We start from the raw sequence: 21,584 nt of genomic DNA on the forward strand, positions 1-21,584 counted from the left end.
GCAAGGAAAAGCATTGCATTTAACTCTGGGGTTTCAGACAATACAAGAAATCCAGATACGAGTTACAGAAAGATATCAGAGACGCTAAAAGCATATACAATTATCAGATTACATATTTCTCTAAACCCATTTGCCTGATCAGTGTTGCTGAAGCCTATTGGTCATTCCATTGACATCTAAAAAGGTGCCTTCCCCTCACAACATATGGAGTAGGATGGTCCTACATTAAGATAATCAGATCAAAAGGGAAAAAAAACAGGCCTATAGAAAATAACCAATTATTCTGTTACATTTATTATTCAAATAATTTTTGGCAATTTCCCCACATTGAACGTGAGGCACAAACAGACACATGGTCATTGCAGGTAGTTCATATGAGGCCCTAGGCATTGCCCAGTGCCCGGCATTGCCTACTGTAGATAACTAACAGCCTAGCGGCATAGAGGTGAATTACAACCATCGCCTACCTGGAGGGAGTCAATCACACAATGGCTTGCAGTGTCATTCTCTGCCAGAGTAGGTTTGATGTGGTCTTCAAAGTAATCCTGTGCCTCTCCTGAGGGGAGAAAGTGATCGTCGCATTCTTGAAGGTCCGGATACATTTTAGGGAGGATGATTCCACAGATTGAGATTACACAGCCTGGTCCTCACCTCCTGGAAACCTGTTCTCTGTTTCATATGATCAGCGCACAGGTCTGGAGAGATAGTTTTGTTTTTCCCTATGAAATTCAGCACTTGTGGTTGAAACTCTGTCTAGTTCATGCTTACACCAGCTCAAATTCATGAAGGGCAACAAGTGAGCAAGTGTACACTTTGAAGAGGAGGAAAGAAGAGGAATGCAGTCAGCACACCATCCATCTATCCATCGCTCTCTCCTGCCTTACCTCCCTCCCTCTCATCCAAAGACGTAGGACTCTTCTTTGGTTGTGCATTATTTACTTTCTCAACTGTAGATGCACATGAGGGGTGCATCACATGTACTGTAGTTAGCCAGCAAACTTTGATAAACATTTTTATTCTCTGTTACCCTTATAACTCTTATAAACTCAATAAACAAAAAGTATTTCTGAATATTAACGGAAGCTGGCTAACTCATTGATCCAGCTTGGTGACGTACCCCTCAGGATGTACACTGCCAGACAGGCCAGACAGCTGTATGTTTAATGCTTAACTTCAGTTACTCTGAATCAATAACAACATTATATTGGGCGGTTGTGTCTTAACTGAGTGTAAATATATTTCACTCCCTGAAGAATTTCACTCAAAATCCTTTCTCATGTTTGGCCTTCCGTACTAATTGTCAGTCTATTGTGAGTATACACACACACACACACACACACACACACACACACACACAGGTACATTAATCCGTACGGCGGAGAGTAATGTTGATTTATGTTGTATTTCCCCAGGAGAGGGGGTGGCAAAGCTCATTACATATTGAAATGGTCCCTAATCTGAAGTGTCCTCTTCCACCACACCTGCTCAGCCCATCTGGCACCAGCTGCCACTCGCGCCCTGGGGAGGAGAGGTGGGGTGGAGAGAGGGGGGACAGAGGGGAAGAGTGTCCCAGAGCCTCACAGCACTGCGCTCCTCTTTTGCAGTTATAAGCACAAAGCTAAAGGAATCTCTAGATGTGCCTCGCTCTCCCACTCACCTGCTCTCTATGTTTCTCTCTCACATACACACACACACACACACACACACACACACACACACACACACACACACACACACTTCAATGCTGAGACTTAAAAGGTTAAAGGGATCAAGATGTTGTGTTGAATGTTTCCCAGGGGTCAACTTCTGCTTTACTGGCTTCATGAACAAGCCTTATTCATCATGACATAACTTTACTTTTAAAGGTCCAGTATGTAGCTTTAAAATAGTGTTAAATGGCCAAGATAGCGATCAAGGAATGAGATTGCATGATAAAGAACATTCAGTAGAGAGCACTGTTTTGGTCCAAACAAAGCACTTTCTAAAATATGTTGTCGAGGTCAAGCAATGGCCTTTTAGGTTCTATTGGTAGGATATGCACATGGTTTACGCTTTTAGAAAACGTAGCGTATTGACATTTTCAAATATTCAGTGTTATTATTCAATATTCAACGGCAATGAGCAAAACTATTACGGTAAATTCCTCTGTAGAATGCTAGACAGAAACTTCCACGGTAAACTTTAGACACTGAGTGGAACAGAGAGAGAAAGAAAGAGCGAGAGAGAGAGAGAGGAAGGGAAGGAGGGAGAGAGAAACTTCTACAGCATCAGTAACCAGGCTACCGTACGTATTGGTGAGACCGGAGGCAGGTAGAGAACAAGACAACAACAAGCAGATGAGCTTGAGGGAGGTGGCAGAGGTGGGCGTTTTCCATAAAGACAAGACGTGACAGGATTAGTAATATCTGTATCTGATTAATGATGTCTGTTGCAGGCGCATTATGACTTTGTATTGTTCTGTTGAGGTTCCTACTCTGGGTGCTGTGTGCATGGGGGTGTGTTAACCCTCTGGAATCTAGATTATGGCAGATTCTCAAGCGTGATCAATAATTAAAAAAATAACATTGAGGTGATTCCATAAGATATTTGAACACTTCCAAGTCCAACGGTTCATGGGCGATCCAAGGGAATTGCCATGGGTCCTGAGAACTTCAACTGCAGCAATCTAAAGACAACGATACCCTTTTCGACAGAAAATACAGCTTTAACTGTGCTTCGATAACTGTATTGATCATTCCAAGAGTAACTTTTCAGACAGTGGAAAAAGTGCAGCTTTTGAAGCAAAAAGCCTTCGCTCAACTACACCATGGAACATTCATGTTTAGTAACCCAAACTGATTAGCCAGTTGGTTAACTTGCCAGACAAGTTCAAACAAGTTCAGACATTTTTAGACCCATAAGGTAATCTGTTCACATTTCCCTACCGTATTTTAAAAGCAGTCCTCTCAAACTTTCTCCAGATTGTCAAAATCTTAGTTTAAAATGCCAAACAAGTTGGACTGAATCACGCTAACTGTGGCAGCCTGCTCTTGTTAACATGCCATTGATTCACAGTTCAACTATCAGTCACACAACAACGGAGAAATGTCCCACCCACATTGCCGCTTCAGCTGCAGCCCTTCAGACAGAGAAAATGAAAGCGCGACAAAACTAACAGACCTCATACGCAAGGTCAAGTAGGCAAATCTGAGGAACAATTTCACTGAGAGTGAAGCATTTTCTCCCACTGTGTTTAGAAGCATCAGACGACTCTGGCAATATACACTCACTGAGCACTTTATTAGGAACACCTGTACACCTTCTCATGGTGGAGGTGGTGTAATGGTGTGGGGAATGTTTTCTTGGCACACTTTTGGCCCGTTAATACCAATCAATCATCACTTGAATGCCATAGCCTATTTGAGTATTGTTGCTGACCATGTGCATCCCTTTATGGCCACAATTTACCCATCTTCTAATGGCTACTTCCAGCATGATAATGCACCATGTCAAAGCAAAAGTCATCTCAAACTGGTTTCATGAACATGACAATGAGTTCCAAAATTACACGAACTATTATCCTTGCATTAAGATGGACTCAATTCAACTTATTGAGTGATTTGTTGATGATATTTTTGCATTTTAGCAAATTTTAAGAGTGTCATAGCAAAGGGTCTGAATACTTATGTACATAAGGTATTTCTGTATTTCAATTTTAATACATTTACTGAAATTTCAAAAAATGTGTTTTCGCTTTGTCATTCTAGGTTATTGTGTGTGGATTGATGGCAAATTCTTTCAATATAATCCATTTTAAATTGAGTCTATAACACAACAAAATGTGGAAAAAGTGAAGGGGTCTGAATACTTTCCGAGGGCACTATATGTGCGTGTGCGTTAGAGGGGCAGCCTGTGTATCAGTCTTGGAGAGGGATGGCTCTCGGCCTGTCTTAAAGTTGACCTCTTTGAAATTAGCTTCAACCTAATGTTTCTTGAGAGAAGTATATCTAAATTGAATATCTAAAATGAACACCATATAGGCTGATAGAAAGATACATAAATTAATTAATAGATAGATGGATGGGGGGATGAACGGATGAATGAATAGACGGATGAAGGAGCACTCTGTCATCATGCCCAACTTCATGAATCTCATAAATAAGGCCACGCACGAGCAACGGCGGTAAACAAATATTATTTTTCATATAGATATCGCTTCTGGGTGGTGCCACGGTTCAGTGACTGATTCAATTTATCCAAAGATGGGTTTTAAGACAAACAATTTTAATCATATAAGACCTCACGGTTTTATCTCTGTCAACACAAATCCATAACTTTTTAAGGGATGGAACCTATAATGTCAACATATACAATCCAAGCTTATGCTGTACATATGGTATATCATGTTGTAATGCAAAGACACTGTTGGGAGGGGAGTTGGAGTACGGGATGAAAGTTTGGCTAAAAGTTGTGGTTAAGGGATATAGTTAAAATGCAGAGTTTCAGTAGGTTTCAGTTGTCTCTAACCTTTACATTTCAACTCCCTCAGGTAAAGGTTAGGACAGCAGTAGGACAACCTGATCTTAGACCTTTGCTTTCATCAGGCACATAATTAAATTGAAAGGGCACTGAAGGCAGTGAAAAGGAGGATTTGGGGTGAAGAAGTTGGCTGGGTTCCACAAGAAAGACAAAACAAACACCAACACTCCTATTCACTGAACCTTTGTCTTTCGATACCTGCCTCGCCTCACAGCACAACCCCAACACGGGTGGGTGGGTTAAAGGTGTGGGGGTGTACTGTAGCACACACCGGGTGCAAGGTAATGTTTTTTGAGAGAAGTATATCTAAATTGAATATCTAAAGTGAACTCTATCATCCAAAACTGTTCTGTGGTGCTGTAATGGGAATATTCAAAACTGCATATTAAAACGTGGGCCTGAGATTGCAAGGGTAATCATTCCCGCTCTTCAATGCGTTACTTATTTTCTTAATTAGCCACACTGAAGCTGATGTAATCCAACATGAATTTCATACCGGGCTCAAAATGCTCTCAACAACCTACCTTTGTATTTGAATAGCTTTGATTTAATACCACTAATCTGTTTTTCCCTGCAAAATCAAACATAGACATTACATTAGACTGACAGACATATGAAGGCATACTGTAAATTAATGCAAATTACCAAACTTTTACATCATTTATTGATGTCAGTCTGTCCATTCATATGTCTGTCAGTCTAATGTAATGTCTATGTTTGATTTTGCAGGGGACACACATAAATACAAGCACACACACATAAATACACTCAAAACAGAGAAAGTATAGGGAAACAGGCACACACATATAACCAGTGTAAGAATACACACACACACACACACACACACACACACACACACACACACACACACACGCACACACACACACACACACACACACCAAGGTGAGGACTGCCTACAGTAGAGAGTTGTCAGTCCCATGAGACTCCATCCCAAAAAGGAGAATAAGATAAACTCATCCTATCAAAACTCATCCCCAGTTCCCCAATAGGCAGTCAGTTCACACAAGACCTTACCTACTCATTACCCTCTTCCTAATTAAAAAAAATACATCTTGTTAGCCAGCACATCTGAGAGCTGCCAAGGTGCATGTAGGGAAATCAGACAGCAATATCGGAGTTTCACAGGAGCAGGGATGGGTTCATTCCAAGAAACGTATTAGAAACAGAAGGCATCTACATTTCTGTGAATCCCTATTTCACAAGACTGACATCATGTATTTGTATTTAACCTTTACACGGTCTCTGGTGTTTCACTATTATATCGTATTGTATAGTGTCTCTCACAATCTCTCTCTCTCTCTCTCTCTCTCTCACACACACACACACACACACACAAAGTAATGAGAGAGAGAGAGAAACCTTGCACAAACACCATCTCATGCCATGTTTTATGAGTCCCATGTGTGTCCAGAGCTGGGTAAGCTGGGGCATAAAACACTGGGTCTCAGTGTGGTGATAAATAAGCAGAAAACCGCAAGGTCTCCAAAACTGTGACACAGAGAAGGCGAACACCTTTATCCCATATACTCAAAAAAAAAAAAAAAAAAAAGACTAAAGCTATAGGCTACTTGTAGCTGACTATAGGGTCCTATGTAAAACACAAACTTGTCAAAAGTGTGTACTGTCATGAAGGAGTGTGAACTCTTATCTGAAACATTCATTGTTAGATATGTTTTCGCATTAAACAGACAGATGTGTTCTGTCACTGGGCAAAGATTTCATTTTCCCAGCTGAGAACCTGATAGTCAGATAGATAGAAAGATACATAAATGAATGAATAGATAGATGGCTGGGAGTTGGACGGATGAATGAATAGAAGGATGGAGGAGTGCTCCGTCATCATGCCCAACTTCATGAATCTCATAAATAAGGCCACGCACGAACAACAGCAGTACACAAATATTTATTTTCATATATATATATATATATATATCGCTTCTGGGTGGTGCCACGGTTCAGTGACTGATTCAATTTATCCAAAGATGGGTTTTAAGACAAAAAAATGTAATCATATGAGACCTCACGGTTTTCTCGCCATCAACACAAATCCATCAAATCCATAACGTTTTAAGGGATGGAACCTATAATGTCAACACATACAGATACACTGTTGGGAGGGGAGTTTGAGTACGGGATGAAAGTTTGGCAGTAGGTTTCATTTGTCCCTAACTTTTACATTTCAACTCCCTCAGGTAAACGTTAGAAAAGCAGTAGGGCAACCTGATCTTAGACCTTTGCTTTCATCAGGCACATAATTAAATTGAAAGGGCATTGAAGGCGGTGAAAAGGAGAATTTGGGGTGAAGGAGTTGGCTGGGAAAGATAAAACAAACACAAACACTCCTATTCACTGAACCTTTGTCTTTCAATACCTGCCTCGCCTCACAGCACAACTCCAACACGGGTGGGTGGGTTAGAGGTGTGGGGGGAGGGGGGATTGTAGTGGTAGTGCCAGCAGGGCCCAGTCAGGCAGTGTTGGTATGCAGAGTGTTTTCTCACAGACACCCCGAGGATCTCTTCTAATGCTCCGCGGTGCCCAGAGAGCTATGCTAAGCGCTATTGTGCTTTTCCCTTTTATTCAGTCATGCTATTCATTAACTCTACTTCCATTAGCCAGCTCTGAGTTAACTTCATCCAATTAAACATTTCCATAATTTCAGGGGAAGGAGGAAGAATTTAAAAAAGGTATTGGCATCATTGTTTATTGAGATGAAAGCAGAGGAGTGACTGTCCCCATCTCCTGGGGACAGTCTGTTCCCTGTAGAGAACCCGGTCTCCGTAAGTGCCTTTAAAAGAGTTAGATGCAGAGAGATGATTGAAAGCACAATGACACCATTCAGCAGTCAATCTTGTGTTTGTTCATTCATTCAACAATCTGTGGGCCTGCATCAATAAATGATGTAAAAGTTTGGTAATTTGCATTAATTTACAGTATGCCTTCTTACAGAGAAGGTATCGGGGGCAAAGAGATTCCCTGCCAATGAGATTACTCACAACTAAATTCAACTGAGACTCCCGCTTTATCAGTCATTGAGAGGGCACTCAGAGGTTACTGACAGCTCAGTTGTATAGCAGATACAGATGACTTGCACTGAATGGAGTCAGCCAGGGTTGCATAGTCCGGACAGTAGCTGCTGGTAGCTAGTCTCAAGCAGGCTTCCAAATGATCATCAGTCATGGTGGAACGGTATTTGGACTTAATAATCTTCACATGGGAAAAGGCTGATTCGCATAAATAAGTAGGTCCAAATAATGCAGGCAAGGAGGTAGCACATTTCCTCATATTTGGATACTTTTCTTCTGTGAGTAAGTTCCAAAATTGTCCATGAGCCCTGGACTTAAGCTCAATGTCAGCCTGTAGTGTCAAAATCTCATCCTCGACTGCAGACGAGTTCAGGTGAAACAGTGCTGCAATTTTTGATGCGAGTAAATCAACAACAACATCTTCCCTAAATGGATAGCACATAAATGTAGTGATTGGCTCGAGTAAAGCAAAGTCTTGAAACCGTTTGTCAAAGTCTGACAGACAATTTTCAATCTGTAGCGCGCACTGTCAAGTTGGGCACACACCTTCCCTTGCGTCTCCAGCTCTGATGCGAGGTTTTGGAACTTCCCCAAATCATGGCGCTGCAGCTTTGAGGACTGATGTTTGTCGTTTGAAACCATTAACTGAGCTGATCATATTGACCACGTTTTTTTCTTTTCCTTGCAGCTCTAAATTAAGCTCATTCAGCATCTTGGTCAGATCAGTTAAAAATGCCAAGTCTAGCAGCCACTTACTGTCATTAAATTGCGTGTATTCTGCATGTTTACTGTCCAGGAGAAAGTCATTTATCTCCGGACAGAGTTCTCGAAATCTCTGCAGGAATTTTCCCCTACTAAGCCATCTCACGTCAGTGTGTAGCAATAGGTCAGAGTAGTTGCAGTCTGTCTCCTCCAGATGTGCATGGAACAGTCGTCTTTGTAGAGGTCTCGCTCGAATAGAACAGGCGATTTTCGTTGCCACATCCATTATCTCTTTCATGTTTAGCATTTTAGCACACAATGCTTGTTGGTGTATTATGCAGTGGTAATTAAGGAAGTCGGGGAAGGCATCGTCTTGCCTGCACTTGGCAATAAATCCATTCGAGCGGCCCACCATTGCGGGCGCACCGTCCGTGGTAATTGACATTAATTTACACACCGGGAGCTGGGTTTTATCGATAAAGTTTTTGAAAGACTGAAAAATGTCCTCTCCCCGCGTGTGTTCTTTCATGGGCAGTATTGTTAACAGCTCCTCTTTTGCAGTCATATCTGCACAACTGGGCTGTATCACCTATGTCTGTGGACTCGTCTAGTTACAGTGAGAAACACTCGCAGTCCGTGATGTCCTTCCAAAGCTGCTGTGTCAAATCATCGGCCATTACTTCACAGCGCTGTGTAACTGTACTTCTTGACAGCTGAAGAGCTTTTATTGAAGAGAATATTTCTGGTTTGTTTTTAAAATCCCGAAACAACGAGTCCGCTGCCTCAAAAAAGGCCTCTTTGAACACCTCTCCATCTTGGAAGGACTTCTTATGCTTAATGATGGAGTGACTCACCCGAAACGATGCTTCGGTGGGCTGCCTTTGCTTTTGAATTCGGCTTTGTGAAAAACGACTGCTGTCCGATTAATTGTGATTTTAGTTCGCTCACGCTCTCAGCTTGCTTTTCAGAGGAAAGTTAGTGTCGTGCTTTTTGTGAACATTTCGAAAATGCCTCTCCACATTTCCCTTCTTTGGAATAGCAATGACAGATTGACAGATCAGACAAACGCATTTCGAATATGACATGGTGAAAAAAAAGTCCTCTTCCCATTCCGCATGGAAGTGGTAAGTTTTTGGCTTCTTCCGTGGTCCAGCTCCCCCACTCATTTTTATATCCCTTCTTGAGTATATATAAATTGGAAGGCTAACTAGGTCACTTAGCTCGCTGGAGTTTTGCAGTAGGTAGCGCGTTTAACCGAATGCATGGTGACACGTGACCCGTAGAAGAGAAGCGATCTCAGACTGGCCGCATTGTACGTCAATCAAGTGGCGCACTCACACTGGCTCAATTGCCTCGTACCGTGCTGAAGCACAAATGTCCGTCGTAATCCGTCGTTTTTTTTAATGTCACGTGATCAACCTGCACTACTCTCGCGATCGACCGGTCGATCGTAATCGACGTATTGGGCACCCCTGACTTACACCATGTCAATTCATAGCTGACTCCATGACATTTTCATAATTTTAGTCAGCCCTGGGAATGGACTGTGAATGAATATTAGTTTTAAAACTATGACATTTAGATTGAACCTGACAATGTTGATTGTTGTTTGTAGTCCCTGTCCATTAAATGAATGAATAAGAGTTCTGAAGGTACTCACAGGTCACGCAGACAAGCACCCCTCGAAGCAGCATCTCGCAGGGCGCCCCCCAGCTTTCCCGTAGACAAGCCCGGATGGGCGGCAGAATGACCTCCGCCGGGACAAAGAACTGGATGGCAAAGCTGACAAAAACTCCAAATGAGTACAAGATCTTCACCATTTGGTTGCTCCTACAGAGAGAGAGAAAGAGAGATTCAGAGTAGGGATGCATATTTCGGCTTTCGAATAATCGTCCCATATTTACTGGTTAATAACCTACTTGTAATGGCAGGAGTACTCAGGCAAAGGACTCAAATGCACGACTCAGAGACAAAAATCTTAAATCAAAAGAATAGTCTTTACTTTCAAACTTTTCGGAGATCAAAAACCGGGAAGACAAATAACACAAGGATGGATCTCTGGTACGTTTGGCACAAAGACGAACTGGCAAAGAGACAAGGGAACACAGATTAAATAGGAGAGGGAAGGATGATGAGGGACAGGTGACACCAATCAGGGCGTAACACAGGTGGGAAACACACAGGGGCAGGAAGTGAAGTGTCTAAAATGAGAGACAAGGTGAGAAAAACAAAATAAAAAAGGAAACAATAAATGAATAACATGAAACAAAGACAAACATAAACTAAGGAACTGATGATAATGATAATACTGACCGTTTACCTCAGTGCTGCAGAGTTCAGTGAACTCTTGCCACATCCAGTACATCTTTCATAATATTTTGCTGCATTCAAAGATTGTCTACATGATTCGCTCATACTTTTCTGCATGTTTGGGCTAATCATTTGTTCCTCTCAAGGGGCGAGAAACATATCTGCAAACATTTCAATATTGTATCATGGCAGGTTGTGAGCTCTTAAAACTTCCCCATACCGCACAACCACAACAGCAAAGCTAACAACTTGCTAGCTAGGACAGAAGTGTATATATTTAGAGAGGTTTTGTCTGCAAATTTCTCTCATAAAAAGGCAGACAGGTGGATTTACATGCATGTATTATGACATAGAAAGGAGGGCAGAGAGGATGATGTGCAAGCAAGCAGCAAGTCAAAGTTGTAGAAAACCATGTAGAAATTAAAATTGCACGAAAAGCACTGACAGAAGGTCAAATCTTTTATCAAACCTACATTTTTTGTAACCACGAAAATACAAGTCAGTCAATGTAACTCCACAAAATGAATCAAATCAAGCATAACCGGTTAAAGTTCTAGTCAGCTGTTAAATTATTTACAGTTAAATCATTAGCATCCCTAATTCAGAGGATACAAGAGTGAGAGCAGGATAAACAGCGGCTGTTGGAGGAGAATGGGTGTCTGAGGTCTATATGTAGAGGTGAGTTTGGGCTACAGTCAGGTGTGTTTGGGCTACAGTCAGAGGTGAGTTTGGGCTACAGTCAGAGGTGTGTTTAGGCTTCAATCAGAGGAGCATTTGCCTGCAATGTGGTTGGTCAGAGGTATATAGGGTGCAGGTGCTGAGATCTGATGACGATCAAAGCTCTCCGCCAAATCTCTTAGGTTATTACAGCCATAAAATGCCAGAAAGTCATCCAATCCAAACATTTTAATATACCTCCCAAACTCATGTCAGGAGACATCAACAAACAAGTGTGACATGTGTGATGAGACTGGAGAGTTGCCATGGTGTTTGGGTGTCATATTTGCTCTAAATGGCTCAGTTGCTCTAATCACACACTGAACACTATTATGTTTTATAGCAGCACAATAATAATGTCTGCATTAAACCATAAAACAAATGATGTGCCTGAGTGTGGTCAAGTGGTAGTGCTTGCACCTGTTATATAAAATGTCTCGCTGGAAACCAGGTTCATTCCCTACACCCTCCATCCTACTGTATATTAAGTCAATGCAATAATACAGACAAGGTACTGTCCACCATGAACAATAGGGACATTATAAATAAAGAATGTACCTAGTCTCATCTATTCATTCTCTAGCACTAGCAGACTCTAACAGTGAGTGTATCCATCCATAGTGAGAGGGACATACAGCAGGCTCTATTTCCCCAGCTGTGTCTCAACAGGGCTCTCTCTAGCAGTGTTCTGTAGTGACGGCGGGCGGGCGCAGCGGGCGCAGCGGACGCCTCGGTAGGGATTAGCACTTTGCCAGCCCCGGAGTAGGGACTCTATTGGAGATGATTAATAGAGGTTATCACACCATAATGACCTGCAGCACAGGGAAAAGCCATTCTGCTCCAACAGCAGGGGCCAAGACTGGCAGCCTCCAGAGGGGAAGTGAGAATAGGCTTATTAAGCAAAGAAAAGATGCAATAGAGTCATGGGCGTGAAGAAGGCACAATGGAGACCTCAGAGGACACTTAATACTGCGGGGCTTGTTAACGTAATTGTTCTATATGGGTTCTCATGAGGGATGCATGATACACTGAGCCCTAACAGAAGAGGAGGAAAAGAAGGGGAAGGATGAGAGGGGGCAAATGGCAACTAACAGTGAAAGGGGAGGGAAGGGGAAGAGGTGAGACAAAAATAATGCCTGTCCGAGATAGGATGGAGAGAGGGGGGAAAGGTTGGGACAATAGCACCTCTCACTGACAGATGTTGGCAAATATCATGAAGTTATAGACAGAGAGGCCAGAGCTCATCATTTCTGCTTGAAGAATAGGTGCAGCAGAGCCCCTCAACCCCAATAGCACACTCCCCTGTGTTTCTCCCGTCGCCACCAATGAAAGCCTCTCCATATTGGCTTCCATTCAGCATGCACACAGCAATGGCAGCTAGTTATCTGGGGCCTGCAGATATGATCCATGCACTACATTTCCACTTCCCTATTCTACCAGGCAAAAAACAAATGCTCCCACCCCAGGCTGTGGTGGGGAGTTGATTTATTGCGTCCTCTGTGCAAAAACTGGAGCAGGGAAAAGGTTGGGAGGTTATGTCTACAGGGGCACAAAATTCTCCTGACCTCCTATGAGCCTTGCACCCCACAACCAACCCCTCTGTCAAAAGTAATGGGATACATGGCTCTCTCTATTTGTCTCCTTTCATATTTCCCACTCTCAACAGAGAAGCATGTCAAAGCAAAAAATGAGAAACACATACTCATCATTTTTATGCAGGCACCTTGGGGGGCAATAGAATATTGCAAAAATATTTTTCCAAAAGCTGTCTAAAGCTGACTCCAAGGAAGGAGATGCGGAGTGTGTGTGTGTCTGTCTGTCTGTGTGTGTGTGTGTGTGTGTGTGTGTGTGTTTGGAACTGGAAAAAGAAGTTCCAGAAGAAACTCTGTGGGCTTGCAACGTCTGTTTTTGGTAGTAAAAAAAGTTTAAAGACTACATATAGATAGATTTGCTGCGTAGTTGAAAGAAAGCGGATAAAGTTAAAGTCAAAGTAGTTTGGTTGGTTGGATGGATGAATGTCGGTTGATTGGTCTGTTGGTTGGGTGGCTGGATGAATTGATAGAAGAAAGATAGTTAGATAGATGGGATAGATGGCCTAGGTAGTTCAGTGGAGCAGGTAGAGTAGGTTGGTTAGTGGTTGAGAGTGGTAGAGTTGGTTGGTTTAGTGGTGGAGAGTGGTTTCAGTGGGGTAGAACTGGTAGCCAGGACAGTGCATTGTTGTGTAATCATTCTAAGAATGTGTTCTGTAGGTCTCCTGTTGTTTTTATTCAAGAGTTCTGAAAATTCCATAGCAGTTGCAGTAACAATTTGGCTCTAAGAATGTTGGCCTAAATCAACATCCCACCATGTTAAATGATAGTTTTTGAGTTACAAAAAAATGAATAATTTAAAAAAGAATGAGTTTGAAAAATATATTAATGTAAGCAACTCAAGTTAGACCTCTCTACACGTTTTACAGTTGGATTAGTGGGAATTGATTGCAAGTTGTAGGAGGAGTAGCGGTCAAAAAATTCATAAGAATTGGAATAATAAGAATAAGAATTAGAAAAATAAGTTCCAGAAGAAACTTTGTGGGTTTACAGTTTTATTTTGGTAGTGGGAAAGGTTTAAAGCCGGTTAACTGCGGATAGATAGAATAAAGGATTATGGCTGGGTAGTTGAAAGAAAGTGAGAGTAGTGAGACGGTAGGATAGCCAGAAAGATGAGAGAAGGTTAGAGGATTTCTAAGGTAAAATAGATAGAGAGAGAGAGTGTATGGTGGTTTTATTGGGGTAGAACTGGTTGCCAAGAGAGTGCATTGTTGTGTAATCATTCTAAGAATGAGTTCTGCAGGTCTCATGCTGTTTTTATTAATGAGTCCTGAAAGTTCCATGGCAATTGCAGTAACAAAGGAGATCACAGAATGTTATCTGGATGAGAGTTTTTGGAGTTACACATGTTTAATACATAAGGTATCAGACAGCTGTTATCAGGGTTGATAATACGGAGTTTTTGGCACATTTTACAGTTGGATTGGTGTGAATAGCTTGACAGGTGTAAGAGCTGTAGTGGTCCAAAAATTGCATATTTTGGTTTCCATAGACCTGCATGTTAATATGTGCACTTTTAAGTTTGAATAGTTTAAAAAGTATGACTTTCAAGCAACGTGAGGTAGACGAGATTAACCCTCATGACAACAAACTGGATGAAAGCAGAGGAAGGATTACTTTCCAGCGGGATATTAAAGCTTGCAGTGCCCTCATCTTTACGAGACCTGGCTTACTCCTGCAGTTTCCAACTCCGCCATTGTTATTCGCTGGATAGGACTTTGGACTCTGCCACGAGAATTCTCGTCCATTATCATTACTGCTGTGTATATACCCCGCCCCAAGCCGATACTAAAATTGCTCTGAAATAACTGTACAGGATAGTTAACGGCTGGGGACTGGGGACTTCAGTCAGGCTAAACTGACTAGTCTCCTACAGTAGGTAGAAGTTTAAAAAGTCCCCACTTGTGTGATGATGTTGCGGGAGTCCTGTGACAGCACCCGTGAGGTTTTTTTTCATGTCATTCACCTTGCAAAACAACCACCAGGAGGCATCATTGAGCATGATGGATATATTTACATTGCAAGAGTACTGTACTGTAGCTTGCTGTACTACAGGCGTTTTGTACAGTATCATAGCCTCGGTAGGCAAAAAGTTTGGTCTAGCTTGTATACAGTAGCTTAACTTTAAGGTGGTGATAAGAGCTGTGAAGGATGTTTGAAAAAAGAATGGTTGTTGCGCCATATGCACTGCGTTTTAGGCCATATAGCCTCGGTAGGTCAAAAAAGTTAGGTCTAGCTTGTATAGCTTAACTTTATCTTCAATTTTGCCTGTATTGGTTATCCGATGAATTTATTCATCCCAAGACACCGGCAGTCACCACTTGCATCAATAAAAACATCTCTGACAGGTTTGTGTGGTGATCATTTATTTATTTACGGTCTTATTCACGTTTTCAAATACTGCTGACAAATAATTTATCCGTTTTGTGCATACATTGTATTGGACACGTGATGTGTGTAAAATACTTTTTTGAAGGTTGTACTCATCATAATAAGACAACCTTTCGCAATCACTTGCTTGATCGTTTCAGATTGCAGAGCAGTTGAGGTATGGTAACAATGGGTGGGGGAGAGAGAGAGGACTCACTCACAAAGTCCCGATCAAGCAAGAGAGCGGGAGATACAGCAGAGCATGTCCAAAACCAGGGGTGCATTTTTTTGTATGCCAGTGCACTCCTCCCAAATAGGCAATGGCATTATGATAAATAATGTGTGAACAAAACAAGATTACAGTACATTCTTTTATTTGTTCCATGTTTTAACGAATGTGAGTGAGCAAACAGGGGATACACTTCAGGGGTGTCCCGACTGCGTGGATTAGAATATGTTCAAAGCCTCCACTCAAAACAACATCAATGTTTTCACCGACTCACTGGTTTCATCAAGAAATGTATAGACAACATTGTTCCTACTGTCACGGTACAGAAATTTCCCAACCAAAAACCATGGATTAAAAAGTGATATACGTGCTTTGTGGACCATCGCATACAATCAAAGGGACTTGAATGTCTACAGGAATTCTGGATCCAACCTCTGAAAAGCCATCAGAGACGAAGGAGGAATTACAGGGACAAGATCGAATCTCAATACTACGGCTCTGACATGAGAGGTATGTGGCGGGGATTACAAACAATTACGGACTATAAAGGGAGACCAGGCAGTTTGGTTAGCTGAATTCCACTAACGCTCGGTTTGAGGATAGTGACATGGAGCTCCCCATTAAAGCTCCCGTTACTAGTGAGGACTGTGTGCTATCATTTACCAAGGCTGACGTGCGTAAAGTTTTTAAGCGCGTCAACATCAGTTGATCTGGTTGGACCAGATGGCATCCCGGGGTGGGTCCTCAGAGCATGCTCTGACCAACTGGCGGGTGTTTTTATGGACATATTCAACATGTCCATGTCCCAGTTTGCAAACCCCACCTCCTTCAAGGTGACCACCATCATTCCTAAGAAGACCAAGGCTACCTGTCTTTCTGACTATCGCCATGTGGTTCTCACATCAGTCATAATGAAATGCTTTGAGAGGTTGGTTAAATCCCATATAAATTCCTCTCTACCTGCAACACTAGACCCCCTCCAATTTGCACATCATCCAGAACAGATCCACTGATGATGCCATTGCCCTCACCATACACACTGCTCTCTCACCTGGACAAAGGCGGCACCTACGTGAGAATGCTGTTTATTGACTACAGTTCAGCATTCAACACCATAGTCCCCTCCAAGCTCGTCACCAAGCTCAAGGACCTGGGTCTCAACACCTCCCTATGTAACTGGATCCTGGATTTCCTGACTGGAAGACTCCAGGTGGTGAGGGTTGGGTGCACCACCTCCGCCACTCCTCCGCCACCTCCGCCTGTTCACCCACGACTGTATGGCCATGCACAGCTCCAAAACCATCATTAAGTTTGCTGATGACACCACCGTGGTTGGCCTGATCTCCAACAACGACAAGACAGCCTATAGGGATGAGATACATTTCCTGGCAGACTGGTACCAGGATAATAATCTCTCTCTTAATGGCACACGCCAGGCAGCTGAGGAAATTTGGCAAGTCCTCCCAGATCCTCACAAAGTTTTACAGGTGCACCATTGTCCGGCTGCATCGCCACCTGGTATGGCAGCTGCACTGCACATGACCTTAAAGCCCTGCAGAGAATGATGAAAACGGCCTAGTACATCATGGGCTGTGAGCTCCCAGCCGTCCACGCCATCTACTCCGAGAGATGTAAGAAAAAGGCCTGGAAGATCATCAAGGACAACAGCCATCCCAGTTCCACCCTGTTCTCTCTGCTTCCATCTTGCAGACAGTACTGAAGCATCCAGCCCCAGACCAATAAGTTTCGGAATAGCTTCTACCCTCAGGCCATTAGACTGTCGAATTGACACTCACCGCCACTGCTATAATAATCCTGTATATTTTATTTAATTATTTTACTGTTTAATTATTGTTACGGTTTACATTTTATCTATCATCCTTATTACACTGTATTGTTGATGATGATTGATGTTGTAGAGCTGCTCTGCCTCAGGCATTTCGTTGCATTGTATATTTGTATTCAGTGTAATGACAAATAAACAAGACTTGACTTTATAGTAAATTGAAACTCCTGTTTCAACCATAATGGCCATCTGCAACTTTTACAGAAAGACAATAACAGTTATTTACATGATCTATGCGCGATTACCAACCGCGCAACCAACCTCCCAAGAAGAGATACATACCCTTCATCACACCAGTATGTTGGATGCAGGCTTATTGTACTCAAGCCACAACATTGTGAGAAAAACTGTCTATTAAGACCTTGTTTTCAATGAGCATGTACACTCACTGGCCACTTTATTAGGTACACCTGTTCACCTGCTTGTTTATGCAAATATCTAATCAGCCAATCACATGGCAGCAACTCAATGCATTCAGGCATGTAGACATGGTCAAGACGACCTGCTGAAGTTCAAACCAAGCATCAGAATGGGGAAGAAAGGAATTGAGTCTATAACACAACAAAATGTGTAAAAAGTGAAGGGGTCTGAATACTTTCCAAAGGCACTGTAAGTGTTCCCCATACTAAAGTGTTACCAAAACTTGCTAGCCAGCAAGACAGCTAACAATTTTTTCGCTAGTACTAGTGTAGCTAATTTTTCAAATCTTCCAAATGGCTTTTTTTATCAGTAATAATGCATCATTGAATTTACAAGTGTTATTGACAACATTTGCACAATTCAAGAAGAAGAAGAAGACATACAAAATTAAGAATGACTAATAACAGTAGTGTGTTACGGGTTGATCAAATCAAGCATTGTGATTGCCAGAGAAGCATTCCAGCCGTTCCAAAATATCAGCACAGCTACTTCATCACTTTTATTTGAAAAATGTATACATATACCATAAACACTCATTTTAGCTTTTTTATACGTTTTTCTCAATGAAAATGTTGCTAGACCAATGGAAGGATTCTGACAATAATTAACACTAGAACCTCCGGGCCTTCATTACTTACCAATGCCTCCAGAGTCACGTCGGAGGACGTTCATTGTTTACGTTAGTGTTTTCAGTGTAATCATTGAATTAGTTCAATACTATTTAATACTACTAGCAAAGGTAATGCACTGGTTGTGTTTAGTCACTGTGTTCAGGACTTTATAATCATTGTATTTCAAAGAGCTACATACCGAATATAAAATATTGACGGACATAATTCTGTAACTCTAGATACTGTAAAAAAAAAGAAAAGAAAAGAAAAGAAAAATCCATCAATTTAATTGATTTTATTTGTACAGCGAATAAGGTACAAGTCATTGTTTTTTGTATAAATAAAACGGTGAAAAAGTATTTAAACCCGCGGGCAAATGTGGTCGTACTGCGAGGGTGAACATTTTTTTTTCAACTTGTTTGCCAGTGAAATTAATGTAGAGATCAGAAGTTTCAATTTTTGCCTTTGCCCAGGAAAGGCTCCATGATTTTCATCACCATATTCTCAAGACACTCGCGCCTCTGCTGGCAAAGACGGATCTTTCCCCAGGCACAGAAAGCCATATTATAACTGTAGGTTTCGATGGACAATACTTAGCAGAGTAACTGTTTTTTCAGACACATATAGCCTACACACACACACACATTATCCACATCATTTCTCATTGACTGCCCACTTTCAGTATTGCGAGCATTATCAATAGTTTATCCCTAGCCTTTACGCACAGACACACATACATGCTCATTGAAAACAAGGTCTAAATAGACTGAGAGAAAAACTATGTTGTGGCTTGAGGACAATAAGCCTGCGTTTCAACGTACAGGTGTGATGAAGGATAGGTGTCTCTTGTTAGGAGGCTGCACGTTGGCTTCTATTCACATGTAATCGCGCATTGATGATACAAATAACTTATTGTCTTTCTGTAAATGTCGCTGATAGCATTATGGTTGAAAAACGTAAGTCATTCATAACTGTAGGGTCAGTTTCGATTTACTATTAAGAGGGTAAATCTAGGGTGAAGCTTGGGGGAAAACAACATGTGCTAATCATGCCTCAAGACATGACTCGGAGGTGTAAGCGATCAATAAAAAGTATGATAGTCATGAAAATGCTCCCATGTGTTTTTCCATGTGTGATTTTGAAATTGTAACAATGCTAATATGTTAAAAACAGACATTTAGGAAAAATCAGGGAAGGAGGGGGGACATGGGTCTCACAACAGCAGAGTTATTTTATTACAAAGTGTCACATGATGTCCATGGGAACCCGTGGAGGCTCTCGTGTTAATGGTTGTTTTTGTCATCCTTATGCTGCTACATTCCTCAAAAACTGAACTGGCTAGCTAGCTTTTATAAACCAGCCAGGGAGAGATTTGTTTACTGGGTTGCCATGCCAATCATATTAGACCATGCGTTCCAGAACATTCAACCAACCTGCGCCCCTAACTACAGTGATATATCATGCGTTCCAGAACTATTAACAAACCTGCATCCCTATAGTAATAGTTTTATGAACTACTTTTATAGGCGGAGGGTGTAAAGAAATACAATGAATCATGAACAAATCCCACTAGCACCATTGCTTGTTGTCAGGATTGTTGCAGGTTGCTGAAGCAAGCCCACTAAGTAAAGCCCACTTCTTCTATTCCTCATCCTGACACCTCTCACTAACCATGGCTTTATCACTGTATACTACATCTAGTCACATAAGACACACACAGACTCAACAAAACCACAAATCATAAGAAACATAAAACACAACACTATCCACGAATACACAACAGGTACACACACCACATGCAATTCTTTTACCATGGCAGCACTGCGTTGCCGATAACCTTAACCTTTTTGTATTGTGCAGTGTCAGATAAACCTTTTACTGGGCGAGCGGAGGCCAATTTGTTTCTTACACGCTTTTACATTGTGTTTCTTTAACCTAGCCTTCTTCACTGTGTCTGGTGACAGACACAACGTCAGGAAGTATTACGGAAAGGGATTGGTTTATTTTCTCGCAAACACCATCCACTGGAGTACCTGCAAAAGTCTATCCATCAGCTGCAATGTGATTTCGAGAAAGGCCATCAACTCTCCCCCCGCCCCAACACCCCTCCACCACCACCACCAGTGCATTTGTACATATCCATAAAGTGCTGTGGCTATTGATAGATGTGTCAATCTAAATGCAATTAGGAGAACACAGAAACACCATGTGAGGTTAAGTTGAATGTTAGGAAGTTGTCAAGGAAGAAGGAAAACACATAAGAAGAATATGAACACAGCATAGGACAATCAAAGTAAGCCTTGCCGAGGACACAGTCTGTGACCATATCCTCCTAACCATACATAAACCACAGAACAAATGTCGACATTGTCAGGAATGCTACATATGTATCCTATCTTGGATTGTTCCATTACAAGTGACTTACCATGCGCTGTGAGGAAGGTTAAGGGTTATGCTTCCTTTGATGTCATCACCAAAATGGAGGTAGCCTAGTGTCGCCAGGGCAACATACAGGACTGTGACGATGCCCATACCAATATTAAGAGCCAACGGGAACCGCTTGGGATCCCTCATCTGGTTTTCAAGAGGAAGAACCTATGACAAATGCGCGCACACACACACACACACACACACACACACACACACACACACACACAAACAAGAAAGCCATGTAACAAAATCAATGTTGTAAAAAACTAAGCAATCTTGGTTAGCAAGTCTGAAAAAGGTGGAACTTGCAAGCCATACTGGGGAAGAATACAAAAAAAAAACATCAGGTTTCCTCAACAATAGATTAAAGGAAAAAAAAAACGGGCTCAGAGAACATTAACAGAGCTGTTGAGGCTAGTCTCCTTGTGTATAGTTGAAAATACTTTGCTCTACATCAGAATCGGATTCTCATCAAGTTGTAGTATACAGTATTTGGGAAGGAGTCAAGTCGTTTGGTTGCATTTGTCCCATGCCCTGTGGGGATGCCACAGCAGGGAACATTATCACTGTTAAGTACCGCACACAGACTTGAGAGCCACTTTGCGCCTGAGAAAGCTACTCGATCTGGGCAAAGGCATTAACGATCACCATTTATCAACAAACCTCCACATGAAGAGATAGTATAATGAGCTCCCGTCGGACACCAAAATCTCTCTCTCCCTCTCCCTCCCTCTCCCTCTCTCTCTCTCTCTCTCTCTCTCCTCACCTTGAGGAAATATGAAAGCTTTTCTAATCTTG

At 41.9% G+C, this 21,584-nt stretch overlaps 1 protein-coding gene across 2 annotated transcripts in view; it reads right to left on the reverse strand.

Moving 5' to 3' along the window:
* The window catches only part of slc36a4 (solute carrier family 36 member 4), a 125,726-nt gene that overhangs the window by 75,289 nt on the left and 28,853 nt on the right, over positions 1-21,584 (reverse strand). For both annotated transcript variants that reach the window (XM_083695327.1, XM_083695326.1), the window contains exons 10-11: positions 20,782-20,951; positions 9,925-10,094 (exon numbers count right to left, since the gene is read on the reverse strand). In XM_083695327.1, coding sequence (XP_083551453.1) covers positions 9,925-10,094; positions 20,782-20,951 — 340 coding nt within the window. The remainder of the gene's footprint in view (positions 1-9,924; positions 10,095-20,781; positions 20,952-21,584) is intronic.

The sequence above is a fragment of the Argentina silus genome, assembly GCF_951799395.1.
Source record: "Argentina silus genome assembly, chromosome: X".
NCBI classification, from domain to species: domain Eukaryota; kingdom Metazoa; phylum Chordata; class Actinopteri; order Argentiniformes; family Argentinidae; genus Argentina; species Argentina silus.